The 25956-nt window shown below is 37.1% G+C and overlaps 1 protein-coding gene across 11 annotated transcripts in view; it reads right to left on the reverse strand.

The window, feature by feature from the left end:
- LOC143027184 (popeye domain-containing protein 3-like) overlaps positions 1-25956 on the reverse strand; it is a 404351-nt gene that overhangs the window by 96641 nt on the left and 281754 nt on the right. For 10 of the 11 annotated variants that reach the window (XR_012966579.1, XM_076188342.1, XM_076188339.1 and 7 more), the window contains one exon: positions 24180-24321. The exons of the other annotated variant lie outside the window; for it this stretch is intronic. Coding sequence is in view for 9 of the 10 variants with exons in the window: in XM_076188342.1 (XP_076044457.1) it covers positions 24180-24321 (142 nt within the window). In the remaining variant the exon portion in view is untranslated. The remainder of the gene's footprint in view (positions 1-24179; positions 24322-25956) is intronic. 11 annotated transcript variants of the gene reach the window in all.

A 25956-nucleotide genomic window follows, 5' to 3' on the forward strand; every position in this document is an offset into this window, starting at 1 on the left:
TGTACAAGGGGTGAGAGTGCCAGTAGACTGGAAGTGAGCATTAAGGGAGAGCAACTGGAGGAAGTGGATAGTTTTAGATATTTAGGTGCAAATGTGGCAGGAAAAGGTGGAGTGAAGGTGGAGGTAGAATGTAGATTGAGAGAAGCGAGTAAATGCCTTGGTGGATTAAAAAGTGTAATGAGGAATAGAAATTTGGGAATGGATGCTAAGAGGAGACTGTATGAAGGAGTGATTGTGCCAACAGCACTGTATGGAGCAGAAACATGGAACATAAGAGAGGAAGAGAGAAGGAACTTGAATGTGTTTGAGATGAAGTGTCTGAGAAGTATGATGGGGGTTACTAGGCTAGATAGAGTAAGAAATGAGGAGGTGAGGAGGAGAACAGGGGTGGAAAGGGAGTTGGGAGATAGGGTTGATGAAAAAGTATTAGGATGGTTTGGACACATGGAAAGAATGAGTGAAGAAAGACTAGTAAAGGAGGTATGGAAGGCAGATGTGGAAGGAGTGAACATGAGGGGACATCCTAGGATGAGATGGATGGATGGGGTGAAGGGGGCTTTGGGGAAGAGGGGAATGTCTGTTGAGGAAGGACGGGAGAGGACAGAAGACGGGTGAATGGAGAATGGTTGTATATGGAAAATGTTGTGATGCATGAGGTGGAATGGACGGGGGAATGGGGGGTGAGGTAGTGTGTGGGAACAAAAATTTTCGACGCAGCCCGAAGGGATTTCTCCCCGTCCTCTCCTTTGTATGGGGGGACGGAGAGGGGGGTCGCCGATTTGATGAAGCGGCCTTGCTGTGGATGTGCTGTGTCTTGCAACACTGCTTCTGACCCAGGGCAGTGGACAGGGTGCAGGGATGACCCGTCATCTAGGAGGTGCTAAGATGGGAGGGAGGGTGTGGAGTGTATTCGGGATGGAATGGGTGGGAATGATTTTATGCCTTGTCCTTTTTGGCTACCTCCCTGGTAAGGGGGAAAAAGTCTTGGTATATGTATGTGTGTATGTATAAAGGAATTGAAAGTTATATGAGCTTCTTTGCGTATGATGCAGAATTGTTGAAAAAAAATGAACAATGAAGAAGATTGTGAGTCACTACAGAGTGATCTCAATAAAGTATAGGAATGGAGTAGGAAATGGGAGATGGAATTCAATATTAAGAAGTGTAGTATAATGGAATTTGGAAGAAGCAAAAAAAGAATAGTGAAATCATATAAATTGGGAAAAGAAGAAATAAAGTAGAAAATGAGAAGGACCTGGGAGTCATTATTCTAATATGTCCCCGGAGAAACATATAAACAAAATGTTTGGAGAAAATTATAATTTAATAAGAACAATCAAACTGGCATTTACATACCTGGACGATGAAATGGTGAAGAAGGATTACAAAGGTGGAGCATGCTAACAGGAGACCTTTAGGTCCATATCTAGGTTGGATGCGAAAAAAATCATAATAATGATTTTTACTAGTCACTTTGACACCATGGTCACCAAGTTAAAAAAATTTTTTTTTTAAATGATTAGACAGCTTTATGGATGGGGACAACAGGTGGTGATGGATACGGAGCTGCCTAGTGTAGGCCTTATGGTCTCTTGCAGTCTCCTTTATTCTTGTTCTTATGTAAAACTTGAACAAATACAAAGAGCAATTACAAAATTGGCACCAAGGCTCTCAGAACTATCCTATGAGGAGAGACTAGAGAGGAGACTTGATAACTATCTATGATTGACGAGTTAAACACCATATGAGGACGGAGCCTTTATTTGTACGACATTTCGCTTATTACAGCTTTTTCAAGTACAAGTTGAGATACATATGCTTGAGATTAAATAAGGGGAAAGGAAGGAACAGGGAGAGAAAAGAAGAAGGGGGGAAGGAAGAGGAGGAGGAGGAGAAGGGGGGGGGGGATGGAACACTGGGAAAGGTTGAGAATGCTGGCCCAAACGTCCGTGGGCAAAATGTTCACAAAGGGTGGTTTAGATATTTAAAATTTTGCTGGCCATGGGTATTAGGGGAATTATGTGGGGCGAGATGTTAAACATGCCCCTGTTTTGTTCAATAGTGTTCATTCCTTGAATGATTGCTGCTTCTAAACACTTCCTGCAGATTTTGTCTGGTTCTCGTATCAGCAGCTCTGCATTCTTCCAGTCCATAAGATGGTTTTCCTTGTTTCTATGTGTCACACATGCATTGGTGGTGACATCATGCCTAACGTCATAACGGTGTTCACATATTCGTGTATTCAGGCATGATGTCAGGCATGATGTCACCACCAATGCATGTGTGACACATAGAAAAAAGGAAAACCATCTTATGGACTGGAAGAATGCAGAGCTGCTGATACAAGAACCAGACAAAATCTGCAGGAAGTGTTTAGAAGCAGCAATCATTCAAGGAACGAACACTATTGAACAAAACAGGGGCATGTTTAACATCTCGCCCCACATAATTCCCCTAATACCCATGGCCAGCAAAATTTTAAATATTTAAACCACCCTTTGTGAACATTTTGCCCACGGACATTTGGGCCAGCACTCTCAACCTTTCCCAGTGTTCCATCCCCCCCCTTCTCCTCCTCCTCTCCTCCTCCTCCTCTTCCTTCCCCCACTTCTTTTCTCTCCCCGTTCCTTCCTTTCCCCTTATTTAATCTCAAGCATATGTATCTCAACTTGTACTTGAAAAAGCTGTAATAAGCGAAACGTCGTACAAATAAAGGCTCCGTCCTCATATAGTGTTTAACTCATCAATCTTGTTGGCAACTGCCACTTTCATTAAAAATAACTATCTATAGAATCATGAAAGGCATAGAAACTATTGATAGAGAGGATCTAATAAAATGGGATAGTAGAAATACAAGAGGACATGGAAAGAAAATCAAGAAAGACAGTTATAGAAGAGACCTGAAAAAGAACAGCTTTCCCCACAGAATAATAGACATTTGGAACAAGTTAGATGAGAAAGTGGTGTGTGCAAATACAATACATGAATTTAAAAGCAGTCTAGATAAAATGAGATATGAAGACAGGACACGGTGAGCATAGTTCCCCTTCCCGTAAAATACAACTAGGTAAATACACACTGACATCTATATGTCCCATAAATGAATGTGTGAAATCGCACAAAGACACTACCAGTTAAGTGCACAAAACTGACACAGTGTTAAGTTCTCATTGAAGGAAGAGAATAGTCCTCCCTTTCTGGAATCACATGAATTACGTAAATCTCTGAGGCAAACCATTTTTCTGTATATGCCCTTATATCTTAGATATGTTACAGAAATATTCTTAAAATAACAAACAACACAGACAAACTAGCAAATACTGATTTTTAGGATGTCTTGCATCCATTAAGCTAAAGTACCCAGCAAAAATGCTACCCGATTCTCATTTGAACTTGATTGAAAACGGAGTTAAACATCTCACTGAAAAGAGATTCCATACCACAGTGACAGACATATTCCCATAAATTCTCATTGAAAAGAGAATCAATGCTGACAATCAAAGTGATATAGATTTTTTGTCCAATGACATACATTTTACCATAGCTTACTGAACACATTCCAGGATATGATTATATTTGTAAACCCCCTCCCTTTACTAGAACTCATTCCAGCCAAAATGTTTTTTACAACTCAATGTCTCCAACTAGTGACATGACACCTTATCATATCTCTTATGCAATTGTATGCCAAACCCCCACCATCCTGACCTTAACCCAAGGTACAAAGATGCACTTCAAGGAGGTAGGGGAGGCCATTTATCCATACACCATTACTAACCATCACGATATGTTATATGCCTGACATGTGATCCATATGTATGCAAGGTGCCTGACATGCACTGGCCTCTTGCAATATCTCCAACCTTGCTGACCTCCACATTCCCAAATCATAAACACCTGACTCAAACATACAACACACATCACGTTAACAAAAAATTACCGAAACAAGTATAGTGTCGCCAGACAGATTATTAACCATTTCCTTATACCTACCAAACTACATAATCATAACTGCCTGCAAACCATACACTATGTCAAGACACATTCACTAATACTAATATCCATTGCAATGCAACACGCAAATAGTATATTATAAATCCCAAACCTATAATCTGACTGAAACCCTACACCAAACATGCAAAGATAGGCATATTATCTGTATGCAGCAACTGTGTTGCTTTAGGGGGAAGAACTCTCCCTTAGAGGGAGCACCTGGGGACTCTCCCTGAAAGGGATTTTATCCTCATGCCATATGTATCTCTTCAGTACAATAAATCAAGAAAGCCCAAAGGGGGTTTACATTCCCTGCCACAGGTATAGCCATCCACAAGTTTACAGTTGCTTCTCATATGGATTAACAATGAGAAAGTGAACGTAATTTTTGCTGACCTTGTTAAGAAAATACCAGGAGCAGCAATGGACAAAGAAGAAGCATTCAAGGCAAGCCATGGGTGGTTCGAGAAGTTTAAAAGAACAGGCATCCACAGGCATCCACAGTGTTGTGAGGCACAACGAAGCAGCAAGCTCTGACACAAAGGCAGCAGAGAACTTCACTGATGACTAGGAAGCTTGTGAATTCTTAGGGTTACCTGCCACAGCAGGTTTTAAATTGCAACAAGACGGGTCTTTTCTGGAAGAAAATACCGAAGCAAACCTATATAACAAGGGAGGAAAAGGCATTGCCCAGTCACAAGCCTATGAAAGACTGTCTAATGCTGCTATTTTGAACCAATACAAGCAGTGATTTGAAAGTTAAACCGCTGCTCATTTACCATTCAGGAAATCCACAAGCCTTCAAGAAATGTACAGTCCAGAGGAGCAGGTTAAGTGTGATGTGAAGGTCCAATAGCAAGGCTTGGGTGACACATGACCTAATTACTGATTGGATCAATGAGGTGTTTGGTCCTTCTGTGAAAAAAATAATAATAATGATAATAAATATTTGCTCGAGATGAATCTGCCACTCATGTCTTGCTTCTTATGGACAATGTTCCTGCCCATCCACCAGGTCTAGAAAATCTCTTTGATGAATTTCAATTTCTTAAGATTCAGGTCCTGCCTCCCAATACCACTCCTTTACTCCAGCCCATGGACTAGCAGGTCATCTCAAACTTTAAGAAGGTCTAGACTAAAGCGACCTTCAAGCATTGTTTTGCAGTGACTGAGGGCACTCAACCCTCGTTTATCCAGACCTCGTTAATCTAGATTTCAGTCTATTTGGAGAGTATCTCATTTATCCAGACCTTGTTAATCTGGATTTCAGTGTTTCTGGACAGTGTCTGGCTAATAACTTGATTCCAGATGGCTGACAAATTGATTCAAACAATGCGCACCTCATGTACTGCCAGAAATGCCCGATTGGTGGTGGCAGGTGGTTGTAAACAAGTCCAACCAACGCTTGTAAACACCATGTTTTGTCCAGTATCAGTGAACAATTTTGTGCATTTTTCAGTATGAATAGATACCTTAAAACTCTTAATTATGCCTCCCAAGTCTAGCATAAGTGAATGGACCTAACTGTGGCTAATAATAAATGTCTGGCTAATAATTTGAGTCCAGACAGCCAATTAATTAATTCAAACAACACACGCCTTGTGTACTACCAGAAATGCCTGATAGGTGGTGGCAGGTGATTGTAAAGAAGTCTGACCGATGCTTGTAAACACTGTGTGTTGTTCAGTATCAGTGAACAATTTTGTGCATTTTTCAGTAAGAAGTGATAACTTAAACCTCTTAATTATGCCTCCCAAGTCTATTAAATGTAAGCGAATGGCCCTGTGGCCCAAAAGTTAGAATTAATAAGAAAATTAGAGAAAGGAGCTAGTGTTATGAGCATTTGTGAGGAGTATGGTGTGGTCAAGCAAACTGTGTTGGACATTAGAAAGTCAAAGGATAAGCTGGTAGAATATTCTGCCAAGTACTGTGTGGATGCATCAGCAAGCAAAAATGGTAAAAGTGCACCAAGAAAAAAATGTTAGGACTGGAAATGATGCTGCATTGGATGCTGCAGTGATGAAGTGGTATATACAGCAGTGATCAGTGGGGATGAATGTCTGTGGCATAGAAATCCTTGCAGTAGCTAGGAAGCTGGCACAGAAAATGGAAATAGAAAATTTCAGGGAGGGTGATGGGTGGCTATGGCAATTTCGCAATCGGCACAAACTTTTTTAATGCAACTATGTGGGGTGAACCAGACATGACCTGCATCAAACCTTTTCGGATTAAGCTGGATAAATTAATTCAAGATGAACATTTAAGCTACTCCCAAGTGCATAATGGTGATGAGATGGGTTTCTTTTGGCGTTCAATGCCTAAGAATAGTCAGATGAGGAAAGGCAAAGAAACTGTAAGGTGTAAAAAAATCAAGTAAGGAGCATATCTCAGTGCTTGTCTGTGCCAATGCTAGCGGTACCCACCAACTTAAGCTTGTTGTTGTTGTGGGTAAATCTAAGGCACCTAGAGCTCTACAAGCCATTATTAGTGATTTATCAGTGCACTACCTTGCCTCAGCAAAGGTATGGTTTACTTCTGTCATATTCCTTGGGTGGTTCAAAAAACATTTTGTGCCAGCTGTGTGTGAGTCCCAGATTCACAGTTTGAAAATTGCACCAGAGGATATGAGAATGCTCCATATTTTGGATAATGCCCCAGCCCATCCCAGTGAAAGTGTGTTTGTTAGTGATGATGGTCACATTCATGTGAAATTTATGCCTCCTAACACATCAGTGATACAGCCTATGGATCAGGGCATAATTTCAGCACTGAAAAGGCATTACACTATATATCTTAATGAGGTGTTAATCATCCTGCATGAAGACAACAAAGCTGAAGACACAAGAGGGGCAAGAACAATTGCCAATACCAAGGCTTACAGTATTCATTCCACTCTCTACAATTTTGCATACAGATGGGATACAATGAAGGTGTCAACACTAGCCAACTGTTGGAGAAAACCCTGGAGGACAAAGATATTGAAACAAACTGAAAGGGTTTGAGGCTGAGGACATACACAGGATGCTGCAACATGGTGAAGAGACAGGTCCTAGTGCTGATGATGTCCAAGATTGGCCGGAAGAACAAGAATATGACCCAGTTGGTGATTGAGGACGATATTATGGCTTCTGAGTAGGAGAATAGCACTGAAGATGAGGATGAGGTGCCAGTCAAGAAAGTTAAATTATCCACTCTGAGAACTCACATAGATGCTCTACTAGATTACACAACATACAGCACCATTCCAGAAACCAGCTCGCACTACGGGTCTCTCAGGATGCTGAGGGAATTAATTATCAAGGAGCAGGACCAAGGTGGCTGCCAAACAAGTTACCAACTTCTCTCCAGTTCACTGTCCTACATCCCCCTCCCCAGACAGCCCCGAACCTGGTCCATCTGGTCTTACAGCCCCAGACATCACTGAATCTGGTGCCTGTGGTGACTTTGAGGGCTTTACTTCAGATAGTGAGGCCATGAACCAAGAATAACAAGTTTTCTTGGTCCTGTAAATAGTGTAAGTACATTGTACATATTGTTAAGGTAAGCAAAACTATAGTTCTGTTCTTTTATCCTTTTTAGGATGGTTATCTCATTTTATTTGCATAATATATATATATATATATATATATATATATATATATATATATATATATATATATATATACATTTGTGTTATTTGGACTTTTTCATTCCTACATCATTTAGTCCAGAAAAATGAGGGTCAAGTGAATCTAACTCTCAAAGAGTTTTGGAAAAATCATTTCCACATCATTGCCTGCCTCAAGATATCAACAAGGCATGGGATGGGCTCACCAACAAAATCTTTAGTTCAGCTTGGAAAAAGTTTTGACCGAACAGCATTGTCAAAAGCAAATTTGAGTGGTTTGAGTTAATGTCTGTGGAGCCTGTAGTTGACAAGATTGTGTCTTTGGCCAAGACCATGGGGCTGAAGGTGGATAACAACATCGATGAGCTTGTGGAAGAACATAGACAGGAGCTGACCACTGAAGAGCTTATGGAGTTGCATTCTCTTTCACAGCAAGAAGTTGTGGAGATTTTGTCATGGGAGGAGGAGGTAACAGCCTAAGCAGAGCAACAACCTTACAGTGCAATAAGGGAGAGACTTAAAGCATGGAAAACTTTCATCACACATTGAGAAGTATCATCCTATTATTAAGGCAGTGGCTGTGTATGCTACAAATTTATTTAAAGATAAAATTTTGTTGTATTTTTACAATATTTTGAAACATAGACAAGAACAAATGTCTCTAGACAGCTTTCTAGGGATGGGAAGAGCAGGAAGTTTGTGGTAAATTATGTGCCTCGTAAAATGGCTTTGTGGGAAGAGAGAGAACACAAAAATATGTTTGAAGACACAAGGATAACATTAAATAAGATAATGGAAAATGGAGGAAGAATAGTTATAATGGGTGACTTTAATTGTAAAGAAATCTGCTGGGAAGAGATGACAGTGAAGGGTGGAGATGACTTATTGGGAAATGTACTACTTCATATGATTATAGAACATACAATGACACAATGGACATAAGAGAATACTAGGTATAGAAATGAGGAAGAACCATCAAGACTGGACCTAATAATCACATCAGAGCCTGAAATAGTGGACAAGATTGAATATAAGACACCAATAAGTAAAAGTGACAACATATTGGATGAACTGGAACTGTGGAAAAATACATGGAAAAAACAAACAATATAGAGAGGGAAGATTGATGTATGGAAAAACAGATTTTGATCAAATAAGATAATTATTTAAAAAAAGCAGACTGGGAAAGGATACACAAGGAGGAAACAACAGTAGAGGAGAAATGGAATATTTTGACAAAAATCTATAAAGGAGTGAAGTATGTTCCAAGACAAAAACAAGAAAAAGGATATGTAAAGTGTTGGTACAACAAAAGATGTATGGAGTTAAAACACAAAAGGGATAAAGCTTGGATAAAACGGAAAAAAAGACAAAAAAATACCTGAAAAATGGAAAATATATACTAGTTATAGAAATGAATATGTACAAGTGTGCAGAGAAGAAAAGAGAAAATACGAAAAAGATGTCATAGAAAAATGTAAAGATCAACCAAAACTATTTTACAGATTTGTAAACAACAAACTGAAAAACAAACAAAAATTAGAGAAACTATGACAAGGAGGAGTTGAATACAAGGGAGAACATACAACTTAGAGATATTAAGTGGAGGAGAAAGTCCCCCCCTATGAAAGAGATAGAAGTAACAAGGAAAGAAATAATGAATCACTTGAGTAATCTCGATGTCAGAAAATCACACAGACCAGATGAAATGGCAAACTGGATTTTGAGAGAATACAGGAATGAACTAACAGACAAAATACATGGTCTAATAAGCAGTTCATTGAAAGAAGGAAAAGTTCTAGAAGACTGGAAAAAAGCAAATATAGTACCAATATATATAGGAGGAAACAAAGACCCTACTAACTATAGATTAGTCTCTCTTGCAAGTACGATAGCTAAAATTTGTGAATGATCAAAATCAGATGGGTAAGGCATATGGTAAAAAACAACGTACTAAATCAGAGACAATTTGGATTTAGACAAGGACAATCATGTGTCACAAACTTAATGTGTTTCTATTCAAGGCTAATAGATGTAATGCAAGAAAGAGATGGATGGGCTGATTGTGCATTTCTAGTCCTGAAAAAAGCTTTTGATAAGGTGCCACATTAGAAATTGCTAAAGGAATTAGAAACTGCAGGAGGAATACAGGGCAAACTGCTGAAGTGGATGAAAGACTTCTTGCATGAAAGAAAAATGAGAGTGGTGATAAGAGACAAACACTAATTGGAATGAAGTGATTAGTGAAGTTCCACAAAGAACAGTTCTGGCCCCAATAATGTTTGCTGTATATAATATTGATATGGATAAAGGAATTGAAAGTTATATGAGCTTCTATGCAGATGATGCAAAATTGTTGAAAAAAGTGAACACTGTACAAGATTGTGAGTTGTTGCAGAGTGATCTCAATAAAGTATGGGAATGGAGTAGGAAGTGGGAGATGGAATTTAATATTAACCTCTTCCATACGGTGCCGCCTACGTAGGCAGCATGAGGAGCAAGTGGATACGTGATGCTGCCTTATTGGCATCTTGATTCTATTTAATGTAGTTGTCCCTGCGTAACTGGCATACTCTCTAAACTGGCTTCATCACATTTTCTATGGTTATCAAAATTCACGGGGTGAAAGAGAGAACGGTCGATATAAGCGGTGACTATTTTTTATGGTGCAAGTATTATGACGCAACATCATACTTCTAGCAGCTAATGCTGCCCGCGAGATTTTGGCCCAGAGTGAAGTGGTTAAGAAGTGTAGTATGATGGAATTTGGAAGAAGCAAAAGAAGAATAGTGGGATCATATAAATTGGGAGAGGAAGAAATTAAAAAAGTAGAAAATGAGAAGGACCTGGGAGTCATTATTATGAATAATATGAGAAATATATAAACAAAATTTTTGGAGAAACTTATAATTTAATAAGAACAAGGTGGCATTTACATACCTGGACCAAGAAATGGTGAAGAAAATACTAGTCACTTTGATAAGACTAAAATTGGAGTAGGCAGTGACGACGTGGTCACCAAGTACAAAAAAATGTACAACAAAACTCAAAAGAATACAAAGAGCAATTATGAAATTGGTACCAACACTCAGAACTATCATATGAGGAGAGACTAGCAAAACTTGAGCTACAGACATTAGAGCAAAGAAGATAGAGAGGAGACTTGATAACTATTTATAGAATTATGAAAGGCATAGTAACTACTGATAGAGAGGATCTAATAAAATGGGATAGTAGAGATACAAGAGGGCATGGGAAGAAAATCAAGAAAGACAGTTATAGAAGAGACCTGAAAAAAGAACAGCTTTCCCCACAGGGTAACAGATGTTTGAAACAAGTTAAATGAAAATGTGGTGTGTGCAAAAAAGATACACAAATCTAAAAACAGTCTAGATAAAACGAGATATGAGGATAGGACACCACGAGCATACCTCCCCTTCCCGTAAAATACAACTAGGTAAATACATGATTTTCTTTGTCTAAATCCAATCTGCCTCGAATTTAGTACATTGGTTTTTTTTCCAAATGCTTTACCCATCTAATTTCGATAATTCTTTCACAAATTTTTGCTACCATACTTGTAAGAGAGACTGGTCTATAGTTTGTAGGGTCTTTGTTTTCCCCCTTATATATTGGTACTATATTTGCTCTTTTCCAATCTTCTGGAACTTTTCCTTCCTTCAATGAAATGCTTATTAGGCTATGTATTTTGTCTACTAGTTTGTCCCTGGATTCTCTCAAAATCCAGTTTACCATTTCATCTGGACCATGCAATTTTCTGACATCGAGATTACTTAAGTGATTCATTATTTCATTATTTGTTACTTATATTTCTTTCATAGAGGGGACTTTCCCCTCCCACTCTTCGTCTCTCAGTTGTATGTTATCCCTCGTGAACACCGATTTAAAATGCTTGTTCATAATTTATGCATTTCTATTTCCTCCTTGTCATAGTTTCACTAATGCTTGTTTGTTTTTCAGTTGTTTACAAATCTATAAAATAGTTTTGATTGATCTTTACATTTTTCTATGACTTCATTTGTGTGTTTTCTCTTTCTTCTCTGCACACTTGTACATATTCATTTCTATAATAAACATATATTTTACATTTTTCAGGTTTTTTGTCTTTCCTCCATTTTATCCAAGCTATATCCCTTTTATCTTTTAACTCACTACATCTTTTGTAGTACCAACACTTTATATATCCTTTATCTTGTTTTTGTCTTGAAACATACTTTTGCACTCCTTCCTTATAAATTGTTGTCAAAATTTTCCATTTCTCTTCTATTGTTGTTTCCTCTTTGTATATCTTTTCCCAGTCTGTTTTTTGAAGAAAAAAAAAAATCTCATTGTATAAGAATTTGTTTTTCCATACATCTGTCTTCCTTTTCTATATTGTTCGCTTTTTCTCATGTATTTTTCTTCATGTAAATCCAGTTCTACTAATATGTGGACACTTTTACTTAGTGGTGTTTTATACTCAATCTTGTCCACTATTTCAGGTTCTGATGTGATTATTAGGTCTAGTCTCAATGGCTCTTCCTTATTTCTATACCTAGTATTCTCTTGTGTCCATTGTGTCATTGTATGTTCTATAATCATATCAAATAGTACATTTCCACATAGGTCATCTCCACCCCTCACTGTCATCTCTTCCCAGCAGATTTCTTTACAATTAAAGTCACCCATTATAATCATTCTTCCTCCATCTTCCATTATCTTATTTAGTATTATGTTTGTGTCTTCTAACATATTCTTGTGTTCTCTCTCTTCCCACAAAGCTGTTTTAGGAGGCACATAATTTACCACAAACTTCCTCCTCTTCTTGTCCCTGTCTTATATTTCCATCATGATCATTTCCACTCTATTCTTTCTATATGTAACATTCCTCACATTTATATCCTTCTTAGTTAGGATCATAACTCCACCACCTTGTTTTACTTCTCTGTTTCTAATCCAATAATTATATGCAACATGTCCTACACTGTTGGGTGGTAATGGACCTTTCAATTTTGTCTCCACAATTCCCATTACGTTAGGTTTCTTTTCCATCAGGTAATCATTCAGTTCATTCAAGCCTGTTATTAATCCATCTATATTTGTGAAGGATACTTTTAATTTTCTGGTACCTCCATCCTGTTTTCTGTTTCCCTTCTGTTTAACCATTTCCTCACTTTCATATCCACTACTCTCTAATAGAATTTCTCTTTGCCTGACTTTGTTCTGTTCTCATTTTTCCCCCTAGCTTCGATTCTTTTTGCTTTCTTTTCCTCTCATTCCTCTTTATTCATCTCTCTTTTTATCAATACCTGTTTGTACTGATCAGTTTCTGCTAGTTTTCCTGTTTTTGATAAGACAATCTCAGCTGTTCTTTGTAACCTCAATTTAACCTGAATTGGTCTGGTCTTGTCTACATTGTATTTCCCAAATCTATATATTTCTTCAATTTCTTTCCCTATTTCCTGTTCACCTTCTTGAAATATTCTTAGTACCCTGTGCACTCTTTCTTTCACCTGTCTTACTCTTGTAGTCCTGTAGTAATTCTTCTCTTTACTTATAATTATTGCATATGTTTACTGTACTGTATATCTAATCCTCCTTTATTGTATGTGTAATACCCCTTTATTGTATATGTAATACTCCTTTATTATATATGTAATAATCTCAATATATATAGTAAATGTTTTATATAAGTAGTCTTTGATAGTCATTACATTATATAACTGCCTTATGTAACATTATATAACCACCCTACATGCGTCGTCTCTACGTAGTAATTAGACATACACACTGAGCGTAAGTGCTGTTGTCAGGCCCATATGCCATAGCATTAAGGTATTTAGTATAATGTTACCCTTCACTATTTTGCATGCATACTCCTCATTATATGCAAGTGTTTCTCTTACCTCATTATGTCCTTATGTTATACATGTATATGTTTGTATTGTTCTACCTACAAGTTCCACCTGGCAACAGGGTACCAGAGAAGTGGGTCAGAGATCATGCCCCTACCCTGTGCCAGGCCCCCGAGCTTACGCCTGGAGGCAGAATGTACTCAGCTCTTGTCACATGTAGACCTACGAAATAAACTCATGATATTCGATGTTTCACTTAACCACAGTCCTATTTGGATTATGTTTCTCTTCCATTCCTAACATAATTATACATCTCTTTTTATCTCCTAAGTCTCTTACTATATTCTCCTTCTCTCTCATCGTTTTAATAAATGTGTCCTTAGTGTGTTCCTTCATCTGTTGTTTCACTATATCTCTAAATTCAATTTTGCTATTTTCCTGAACCTTTTTCCAACCACTTCTTTTTCTATGGACTATTCTCTTTATTATTATTCTTTAATTCCTCATTCTCATCCTTTACTTCTTTTAAATGTCTTTTTAATTCTTCTATTTCTTTAGTTAGGTTTTGGTTCTCCTTATTTAGCTTTTCCAATTTATCAACTCTGTGTAATCAGTGCAAGTTGACTGAACCTAACATTTCACTGCTCATTCATATTTGCTATTTTTTCCTCTAGACTTGCTAATTGGGAGAGGTTGGCATTTCCTCTCCCATTAAATCCAAGGAAATAATTATCCTCACCTTCAGTTGCACTGCTCTTATCTATATTTCTAATTTTTACATTTTTACTAATCTCTTCGACTTCACCACTGTCATCTGCACCTCTCTTGTTGACATTCCTTCTGACTTCCAGGGCCCATTCATCCCCTTCCTCATTTCCTTCCATTTTCCTCAGTAATCCCTCCCCTTCTCCTTTTTCTTCACCTTACCACTACACCATGAGCTTTCCCCTTCCACAAAAATTGAAGTTTTTTGGAGTTCCAATCTTTGCTGTCACTTTGACTGCCATGTGTGTGTATTTACCTAGTTGTATTTTGCGGGAAGGGGAGCTATGCTCATGGTGTCCCGTCTTCATATCTCATTTTATCTAGACTGTTTTTAAATTTGTGTATTGTTTTTGCACACACCACATTTTCATCTAACTTGTTCCAAACGTCTATCATCCTGTGGGGAAAGCTGTTCTTTTTCAGGTTTCTTCTATAACTGTCTTTCTTGATTTTCTTTCCATGTCCTCTTGTATCTCGTTCTATCCCATTTTGTTAGATCCTCTCTATCAATAGTTTCTATGCCTTCCATGATTTATAGTTATCAAGTCTCCTCTCTCTTCTTTGCTCTAATGTCTGTAGCTCAAGTTTTGCTAGACTCTCCTCATATGATAGTTCTGAGAGTGTTGGTGCCAATTTCATAATTGCTCTTTGTATTCTTTCAAATTTTGTTATACATTTTTTTGTACTTGGTGACCATATCGTCACTGCATACTCCAATTTTGGTCTTATCAATGTGACTAGTATTTTCTTCACCATTTCTTGGTCCAGGTATGTAAATGCCACTTTGATTGTTCTTATTAAATTATAAAGTTATCCAAAAATTTTGTTTATATGTTTCTCAGGGGATAATTATTCATAATAATGACTCCCAGGTCCTTCTCATTTTTTTACTTCTTCCTCTCCCAATTTATATGATCCCACTATTCTTTTTTTGCTTCTTTCAAATTATAATACACTTCTTAATATTGATACACTTCATAATATTGAATTCCATCTCCCACTTCCTACTCCACTCCCATACTTTATTTCAGCCCTGGGCGGGATTTGAATCCAGACTGCCTTAGTGGCAGCCGGGAACTCTACCAACTATGCAATTGAGTTGTGTGTGAGTGTCATTCACCATGGCCTTGGATCACGTGTTGGACTCATGAATGACAGCTATTTCCTTCCTGGAAGAGCACTCAAAGCTCATACATGACCGATCGTTGGGTAATGCTGTAACCTAACATGCACACACACACTCCACTTCCCGCCCACTAGACTTGGAGTCACAACTCACAGCACAGCAATACTGAAATTATTTCAGCCCTGGGCAGGATTCGAACCCGGGCCTCCTCAGTGGCAGCTGGGAACTCTACCAACTGCGCCAGTATGTCATGTTTGTACAGGAAATTGTAGTATACAGCAATGGTTATTTACCTAGTTGTATTTACCTAGTTGGGGAGCTATGCTTGTGGTGTCCTCTCTTCATATCTCATTTTATCTAGCCTGTTTTTAAATTCGTGTATCGTTTTTGCACACACCACATTTTCATCTAACTTGTTCCAAATGTCTATTATCCTGTGGTGAAAGCTGTTCTTTTTCAAGTCTCTTCTATAATTGTCCTTGATTTTCTTTCCATGTCCTCTTGTATCTCTACTATCCCATTTTATTAGATCCTCTCTATCAATAATTTCTATGCCTTTCATGATTCTATAGTTATCAAGTCTCCTCTCTCTTCTTTGCTCCAATGTCTGTAGTTCAAGTTTTGCCAGCCTCTCCTCATATGATAGGTCTGAGAGCGTTGGTGCCAATTTTGTAATTGCTCTTTGTATTCTTTCAAGTTTTGTTATACATTTTTTTTTGTATTTAGTGACCACATCATTGCTGCATACTCCAATTTTGGTCTTATCAGTGTGACCAGTATTTTCTTCACCATTTCTTGGTCCAGGTATGTAAATGCCAGTTTGATTAGTCTTATTAAATTATAAGTTTCTCAAAAAATCTTGTTTATATGTTTCTCAGGGATATTATTCATAATAATAACTCCTAGGTTCTTCTCCTTTTCCACTTTTTTAATTTCTTCGTCTCCCAATTTATATGATCCCAATATTCTTCTTTTGCTTCTTCCAAACTTCATTATACTACACTTCTTAATGTTGGATTCCATCTCCCACTTCCTACTCCATTCCCATAATTGAGATTCACAATCTTCAGTGCTCACTTTTTTCAACATTTTTGCATCATCTGTGAAGAAGCTCATATAACTTTCAATTCTTTTATCCATATCAGTAATATATATGGCAAACATTATTGGGGCCCGTAATTTTCCTTGTGGAACTCCACCAATCACTTCATCCCAATTGGAATGTTTGTCTCTTATCACCACTCTCATTTTCCTTTCATGCAAGAAGTCTTCCATCCATTTAAGTAGTTTGCCCTGTATTCCTCCTACAGTTTCTAATTTCCTTATCAAAAGCTTTTTTCAGGTCTAGAAAGGCACAATCAGCCCATCCATCTCTTTCTTGTATCATATCTATTAGTCTTGAATAGAAACACATCAGGTTTGTGACACATGATCTTCCTTGTCTAAATCCAAACTGCCTTGAATTTAGTACCGTATATTGTTTTTCCAAATGCTTTACCCATCTAATTTTGATCATTCTTTCACAAATTTTTGCTACCATACTTGTAAGGGAAACCGGTCTACAGTTTGTAGGGTCTTCTTTGTTTCCCCCTTTATATATTGGTACTATATTTGCTTTTTTCCAATCTTCTGGAAGTTTTCCTTCCTTCAATGAACTGCTTATTAGACTATGTATTTTGTCTGTTAGCTCCTTCCTGCATTCTCTCAAATCCAGTTTGCCATTTCATCTGAACCATGTAATTTTCTAACATAAAGATTACTCAAATGATTCATTATTTCATTCCTTGTTACTTCTATCTCTTTCATAGGGGGGACTTTCCCCTCCCACTCGACATCTCTAAGTTGTATGTTCTCCTTCGTGAACACTGATTTAAAATGCTTGTTCATAATTTCTATAATTTCTATTTCCTCTGTGTATTCTATTCCTCCTTATCGTAGTTTCACTAATTCTTGTTTGTTTTTGAGTTTGTTGTTTACAAATCTATAAAAAAGTTTTGGTTGATCTTTACATTTTTCCATGATTTCCTTTCCATATTTTCTCTTTTCTTCTCTGTGCACTTGTACATATTCATTTCTATAACCAGAATATATTTTCTATTTTTCAGGTTTTTTGTCTTTCCTCCATTTCATCCAAGCTTTATCCCTTTTATCTTTTAACTCACTACATCTTTTGTTGTACCAACATTTTACACATCCATTTTCTTGTTTTTGTTTTGGAACATACTTTTGCACTCCTTCCTTATAAATTGTTGTCAAAATTTTCCATTTGGGGACCTCCGTGCTCAAGGGGCGTATGCGCCAAAAACTAAATTTCAAGAAAAATGTGCTTAAAGTCTAACAACAATTACACAATGAAGAAAACAAAAAACTTAAAGGTATTTGGTATGAAAAGATAGCTTAAGAGGAGACAAATTCCATGGTGTAATTTTTTTTTTTCTTTTTTTCTTTTCTTTTTCAAAAGTTTTTCCTTCAATAAAAAAAAAAAATAAAATCCAGGGGTAATTTTATATGTGTTTATCGTCCGATTTTGTTCACTTTTGGTCCATTCCTAATATAATTATACATTTCTTTTTACCTGCTAAGTCTCTTACTATATTCTCCTTCTCTCTCATCACTTTAATAACTGTGTCTTTAGTGTGTTCCTTCATCTGTTGTTTCACTATATCTCTAAATTCGATTTTGGTATCCTCCTGAACCTTTTTCCAACCACTTACCTCTTTTGCTATGGACACTTTATTCTCTTTATTAGTTCTTCATTCTCATCCTTTACTTCTTTTAACTCTCTTTTTAATTACATTTCTTAATTTAGGTTTTCGTTCTCCTTCAGCTCTTCCAATTTATCAACTCTGTGTAATTAGTGCAAGTTGGCTAAACCTAACCTCCCAATATACGTTCATTTTTGTTAGTTTTTCCTCTAGACTTGCTAATTGGGGGAGGTTGTCATCTCCTCACTCATTAAATCTATAGAAATAATTATCTCCACTTTCTATTGCATTACTCTTATCTATATTTCTAATTTTAATGCCTTTACTGATTTGTTCGACTTCAGCTATGTTGTATGCACATCTCTTGTTTATGTTCCTTCTGATGTCCAGGTCCTGTTCGTCCCCATCCTCATTTTCTTTAATTTTCCTCAATAATCCCTCCCCTTCTACTTTTTCTTCACCTGCCTACTATACCATGAGCTTTCCCCTTCCCTACTAATACAACACAGGTCTCATTGTTGAAATCCACGAATATTGCGTTTCTTTTTTCGGAGTTCCAATCTTCACCGTCAGTCCGACATTGTGTGTGTGTGCAGGCAAGCTGTGGATATAACTGTATGGCAAGGTATGGGAAAATTTAATTTGTTTACTTGTGTTTTTCTTTATTTTATGATAAGCATAGTCTTTGTTGTTTATGTTATCTAAGTTCATTGAAATGATATGGCAACTGATCATTATATCTGAGATTCAATTTGTATTTATATTACTATACTATGAGGATAAGATTTAGCTAGGGGTTCAAAACTAGTTTTAAAGAAATTGTTTCTAATACTTTTTTATAAATGACAAGGGCATTTGTTTCTGTTTTGTAATGTATGTTCACTTTACAAGTGACTGCTCAGGGTTAAAAATTGGAGGAATAAGGGAAGGCGAAATATTAGAAAGGCGACATTGAACGTACTCTAGGTGATAGTAAGGGGCTAAAAAAATATGAAGGTCACTAAAAGATGAAATGTGGGAAGAACAGATGGTACTTGGATGTGTAGTGTGTATTTAGTGTATGTATTCCTTTGAGTGTATTTACCTAGTTGTATTTTATGGGAAGGGGAGCTATGTTCGTGGTGTCCCGTCTTCATATCTCATTTTATCTAGACTGTTTTTAAATTCGTGTATTGTTTTTGCAAATGCCACTTTCTCATCTAACTTGTTCCAAACATCTATTACCCTGTGGGGAAAGCTGTTCTTTTTTAGGTCTCTTCTATAGCTGTCTTGATTTTCTTTCCGTGTCCTCTTGTATCTCTACTATCCCATTTTTTTAGATCATCTCAATCAATAGTTTCTATGCCTTTCATGATTCTATAGTTATCAAGTCTCCTCTCTCTCTTCTTTGCTCTAATGTCTGTAGCTTAAGTTTTGCTAGTCTCTCTTCATATGATAGTTCTGAGAGTGTTGGTACCAATTTTGTAATTGCTCTTTGTATTCTTTCAAGTTTTGTTATACATTTTTTTGTACTTGGTGACCACGTCGTCGCTGCCTACTCCAATCTTGGTCTTATCAAAGTAAACAGTATTTTCATCACCATTTCTTCATCCAGGTATGTAAATGCCACTTTGATTGTTCTTATTAAATTATAAGTTTCTCCAAAAATCTTATTTATATGTTTCTCAGGTGACATATTATTCATAACAATGACTCCCAGGTCCTTCTCATTTTCTACTTTTTTTATTCCTTCTTCTCCCAATTTATATGCTCCTGTTATTCTGTTTTTGCTTTTTCCAAATTCCATTATACTACACTTTTTTGTATTGAACTCCATCTCCCACTTCCTACTCCATTCCCAGACTTTATTTAGATCACTCTGTAGTGATTCACAATCTTCTTCCGTGTTCACTTTTTTCAGTAGTTTTGCATCATCTGCAAAGAAGCTCATATAGCTTTCAATTCCTTCATCCATATCATTAATATATATAGCAAACATTATTGGGGCCAGAACTGTTACCTTGCGGAACACCGCTTATTACTTCATCCCATTTTGAGTGTTTGTCTCTTATCACTACTCTCATTTTTCTTTCTTGCAAAAAGTCTTCCATCCATTTAAGCAGTTTGCCCTGTATTCCTCCTTCAGTTTCTAATTTCTTAAGCAACTTCTTATATGGTACTTTGTCAAAAGCTTTTTTTAGGTCTAGAAATGCACAATCAGCCCATCCATCTCTTTCTTGTATTATATCTATTAGCCTTGAATAGAAACATATTAGATTGGTGACACATGATCGTCCTTGTCTGAATCCAAATTACCTTGGATTTAGCACATTTTTTTCTAAATATTTTACCCATCTACTTTTGACAATTCTTTCACAAATTTTTGCTATTGTACTTGTTAGAGAGACTGGTCTATAGTTGGTAGGGTCTTCTTTATTTCCTCCTTTATATATAGGTACTATATTTGCTTTTTTCCAGTCATCTGGAACTTTTCCTTCTTTCAAGGAACTGTTTATTATGCTATGTATTTTGTCTGCCAGTTCATTCCTGCATTCTTTCAAAATCCAGTTTGCTATTTCATCTGGTCCATGTGATTTTCTGACATCAAGATTACTCAAGCATTTCAATATTTCATTCTTTGTTACTTCTATTTCTTTCATGGGGGGGACTTTCTCTTTCCATTCAATCTCTTCAGGTTGTATGTTCTCCCTTGTAAACACTGATTTAAAATGTTTGTTCATAATTTCCGCCATTTCAATTTCCTCTGTGTATTCAACTCCTCCTTGTCTTAATTTCTCCAAGTCTTGTTTGTTTTTCAGTTTGTTGTTTACAAATCTGTAAAATAGTTTTGGTTGATCTTTACACTTTTCTATGACATCTTTTTCATTTTTCTCTTTTCCTCTCTGCACGTTTGTACATATTCATTTCTATAACAAGTATATATTTTCCATTTTTCAGGCCTTCTGTCTTTTTTCCATCTGGTCCAGGCTTTGTCTCTTTTGTCTTTCAACTCCCTACAACTTTTGTTGTACCAGCATTTTATATATTATTTTTCTTGTTTTTGTCTTGGGACATACTTTTCCACTCCTTTTTTTGTAAATTTTTGTCAAAATATTCCATTTCTCTTCCACTGTTGTTTCTTCTTTGTATATTCCTTCCCAGTTTTCTTTTTGAAAGAATTCTCTTATTTTATCAAAGTTTGTTTTTTCATACATCATTCTTCCTTTTCTATATTGTTCATTTCCTTTCATGTGTTTTTCTTCATTTAGTTCCAGTTCAATCAATATGTGGTCACTTTTACTTATTGGTGTTTTATATTCAATCTTTTCCACTATTCTAGGTTCAGATGTAATTATTAGGTCTAGTCTCGATGTTTCTTCTTCATTTCTATACCTAGTGTTCTCCTGTATCCACTGTGTCATTGTATGGTCAGTAATCATCTCAAGTAGAGCGTTTCCCCATGAGCCATCTCCACCCTTTACTGTCATCTCTTCCCAGCAGATTTCTTTGCAATTAAAGTCGCCCATCATAACTATTCTTCCTCCATCTTCCATTATCTTATTTAATGATATCTTTGTGTCCTCTAACATACTTTTATGTTCACTCTCTTCCCACGAGGCTGTTTTCGGAGGCACATAATTTATCACAAACTTTCTGCTCTTCTTATCTCTGTCTTCCACTTTGATCATAATCATCTCTACTGTATTCTTTCCATATGTGACACACCTCACGTTTATATCCTTCTTAGTCAGGAACATAACTCCACCCCCTTGCTTTGTCTCTCTGTTTCTTATCCAATAATTATATGCATCATGTCCTACACTGTTGGGTGGTAGTAGACCTTTTAATTTTGTTTCTACAATTCCCATTATGTCTGGTTCTTTTTCCTTCAGATAATCATTCAGCTCATTCAATCCTGTTATTAATCCATCTATATTTGTGTAATACACTTTTAGTTTTCTGCCATTTCCATTGTGTTCTCCGTTTCCCTTTTGTTTTTCTCTAGTATGTCGTATTTCCTTACTTTCATATTCACAACTCTCCAATAGAATTTCTCTTTTTCTGACACTGTTCTGTTCTTGTTTTTTTCCTTAGCTTCATGTCTTTTCTTTTTTTCTTCCTCTCTTTCCTCTTTATTCATTTCTCTTTTTATCCATACCTTTTTATATTGTTCATTTGCTGCTAGTTTCCCTGTTTTTGCTAAGATATTCTCTGCCGTCTTTTGTGACCTGAATTTAATCTTAATTGGTCTGGTCTTATCTGTACTATACTTTCCAAGTCTATACATCTCTTCAATTTGTTTCATGATTTCAGGTTCATCTTCCTGAACTAATTCTAGTAAACTGCTTACTTTTTCTTTTTCCTGATTGATTCTTGTGGTTCTATTTAGGTTATATTTCTCTTCCATTCCTAATATAATTATACATTTCTTTTTATCTGCTAAGTCTCTTACTATATTCTCCTTCTGTCTCATCACTTTAATAACTGAGTCTTCAACTTGTTCTTTCATTTGCTGTTTTATTATGTCAGTAAATGCAACTCTACTGTTTTCTTGGATTTTTTTCCAACCCTATGCTTCTTTTGCTATGGCCTCTTTATTGTCTTTAATTCCTCATTCTCCTCTACTTCTTTTAACTGTCTTTTTAATTCTTCTATTTCATTAGTTAAGTTTTTGTTCACCTTCTCTAGTTCTTTCAATTTTTCAACTCTCTACACAATCTTTGCTATGTTACTGAACCTATTCTCCCACTGTTCGGTTATTTTTTCAAGTTTTTCCTCTAGTCTTGCTAATCGGGGGAGGTTGGTATCCCCCCCTTATTAAATCCCTGGAAATTATTATCTTCACCTTCCATTGTGCTGCTCTTATCTATATTCCTAATCTTTACTTTTTTTTTAATCCCTTCTTCAAAATCCTCAGTCCTTTGTTTACAAGACACCTGGCCTCCTGGACCATGTCCTCCCCTTCCTCATTTCCTTCCATTTCCCTCAGTAATCCCTCCTCTTCTCCTTTTTATCACCTTCCCACTACACCACGAGCTTTCCCCTTCCCTATAAATACAATAAGGTACTTCCTTGACGTTGAGATCCACATAGATTTCGCTTTTTCTTCGGAACTCCAATTCTCGCCATCCATCCGACGAAAGTGTGTGTGTGTGTGTGTGGTGTGCACATGTGTGTATGCATGTGTGTATGTGTGTGTGTGACTCATCATGGTCTTGGATCACATGTTGGACTCGTGATTGACAGCTATTTCCCTCCTGGATGAGAGCTCAGAACTGATATATAACTGATCTATGGGTAATGCTGTGACCCTACATGCACACACACACCCAACTCCCCACCCATGAGAGTTGGAGTAACAACCTGCAGTGCAGCAATACTGAAATTATTTCAGCCCTGGGCGGGATTCAAACCTGGACCGCCATAGTGGCAGCTGGGAACTGTATCCCTGCGACACGAGTATGTGTGTGTGTGAGTTACCATGGTTCACCATGGTCTTGGATCATGTGTTGGACTCGTGATCGACAGCTATTTCCCTCCCAGAAGAGAGCTCAGAGCTCATATGATCGATCTATGGGTAATGCTGGGACCTTACAACCCCCCCCAACTCCCCGCCCATGAGAGTTGGAGTAACAACTCAGCATGGCAATACTGAAATTATTTCAGCCCTGGGCGGGATTTGAACCTGGATTGCCATAGTGGCAGCCGGGAACTCTACCAATTGTGCCATTGAGTCGTGTGTGTGTGTGTGTGTATGTGTGATTCACCATGGTCTTGGATCATGTATTGGACTCGTGAATGACAGCTATTTCCCTCCTGGAAGAGAGCTCACAGCTCATATATGACCGATCTATGGGTAATCCTGTGACCTTACATGCACACACACACACCCAACTCCCCGCCTATGAGAGTTGAAGTAACAACTCACAGCACAGTGATACTGAAATTATTTCAGCCCTGGGTGGGATTCAAACCCCGACCTCCACAGTGGCAGCTGGGAACTCTACCAATCGCGCCACTGAGTTGTGTGTGTGTGTACAGGAAATTGTAGTATACAGCAATGCTTATGTACATGTTTGTGTGTATGTGTATGCATGCACTTTTTTGTGCATGTGTGTGTGTGTGTGTAAGGGGATTAGGGATCCTACCCTGTATTTGGCGGTTGAGTAGGGCTGTGACGCTGGCAGTTTCATCCCCCTTCTTGACGACGAGGAGTGGTTTGGTTTCACTGTCATCATTCGGGTTGGCTCCACAGTGGCCGTTTGACAGACCCGAGAGGCTCTCGTTGACCTGAGGGTGGGGGGGCACATGGGCGTCAGATGGTCTGCTATGGCACATCTCCCTCCCATGGGTGAGAAGTAGGCGGTCAAGGGCAGGTGGGCGGGAGGGTTTGTGAGGTGCCCAGTTGGATTAGTCTACCATAATCCTTTATCTCACTATATTATTGAATACATTCATGACAAAGATTCCTTATGTGGCAATTTTTATGAGCAATAATGGGAACAAATATGATTTCAATTATAAATGAGTCATTTGATTTTAATCTGACATGAAATCATCAAAACAAAGAAGAAATATAACATCTCAAAAACAATTCATTCAAAAACAGAAGAGTTGTTGTTATGGCTTTTATTGTTATTATAACTACTACTATTATTAATATTATCAATGTTATTATTATCACTATCTCTATTATTACCAATATCATCATAATTATCATTATTACTACTATTATTGTTATTATATTATCATAATTATTATAATTACTCCTATTATTATTATGGTTATTATTTCTATTATGGTTATTATCATTATTATTATCATTATCATTATTCATATTACCATTATAATCTTATCATTATCATGATTATTATCAGTTCTAATTATTTACTTTTATTATTATAGAAATTATTATGTAAACAGTGCAGATGGAGAGATGATAATGGAACAGTTGGCGGTATTAAAATGATGACAGCAAGCAAGACACCTGGGCTAGATGGATGTCATGCAGAGTGTTTTAAAGGGACGTACAGTAATGGTGGATGGCTGGTGAGATTGTTTAATGTGTGTCTAAAAGAGGGTAGAGTGCCAGAGGACTGGAGGAATGCCTGTATAGTTCCACTTTACAAAGGAAAAGAGGACAAGTGTGAGTGTGGTAGTTTCAGAGGGATCGATTTGTTGAGTGTAGTTGGGAAGACTTATAGGAAGGTTTTGACTGAGAGGATTACAAATGGCACAAAGGAAGTAACTAGTTGTATTTACCTAGTTGTATTATATGGGAAGGAGAGCTATGCTCGTGGTGACCCGTTTTTGTATCTCGCAAGATCAAGTTTGTTCTTAGATTCTTGTATTGTGTTTGCACACACTATTTCTTCATCCAATTTGTTCCATATATCTATCACTCTGTACAGGAAGCTGTTCTTTTTCAGGTCTCTTCTGTAGTTATCCTTTTTGAGTTTCATTGCATGTTCTCTTGTTTTTCCTCTGTCCCACTTTAATAAGTCCTCTCTATCAAGGCATTCTTTTCCTTTCATAATTCTGTAGATGGTTAGTAGGTCCCCTTGTTCTCTTCTTTGTTCCAGGGTCACCAATTCCAGTTCAGCTAATCTTTGTTCATATATCAGGTTTGAAAGTGTTGGGGCTATCTTTGTCATTGCTCTTTGTATTCTTTCTAATTTTCTTATATTCTTTTTTGCACTGGGTGACCATATCAGTGCTGCATATTCCAGTTTTTGCCTTATCAGTGTTGGTAATATTTTCTTGATCATTTCTTTATCCAGGTATTTAAAAGCCACCTATATTGATCTAAAAAAATTGTGTTTCTCCGACTATTTTATTCATTTGTTTGTCTGGCGACATGTCTTTGGTGATGATTACTCCAGGTCCCTTTCAGAATTTACTTTCTTTACTTCTTTTCTGTCAATT

The sequence above is a fragment of the Oratosquilla oratoria genome, chromosome 7, assembly GCF_046742065.1.
Source record: "Oratosquilla oratoria isolate Oo_2021 chromosome 7, ASM4674206v1, whole genome shotgun sequence".
NCBI classification, from domain to species: Eukaryota; Metazoa; Arthropoda; class Malacostraca; order Stomatopoda; family Squillidae; genus Oratosquilla; species Oratosquilla oratoria.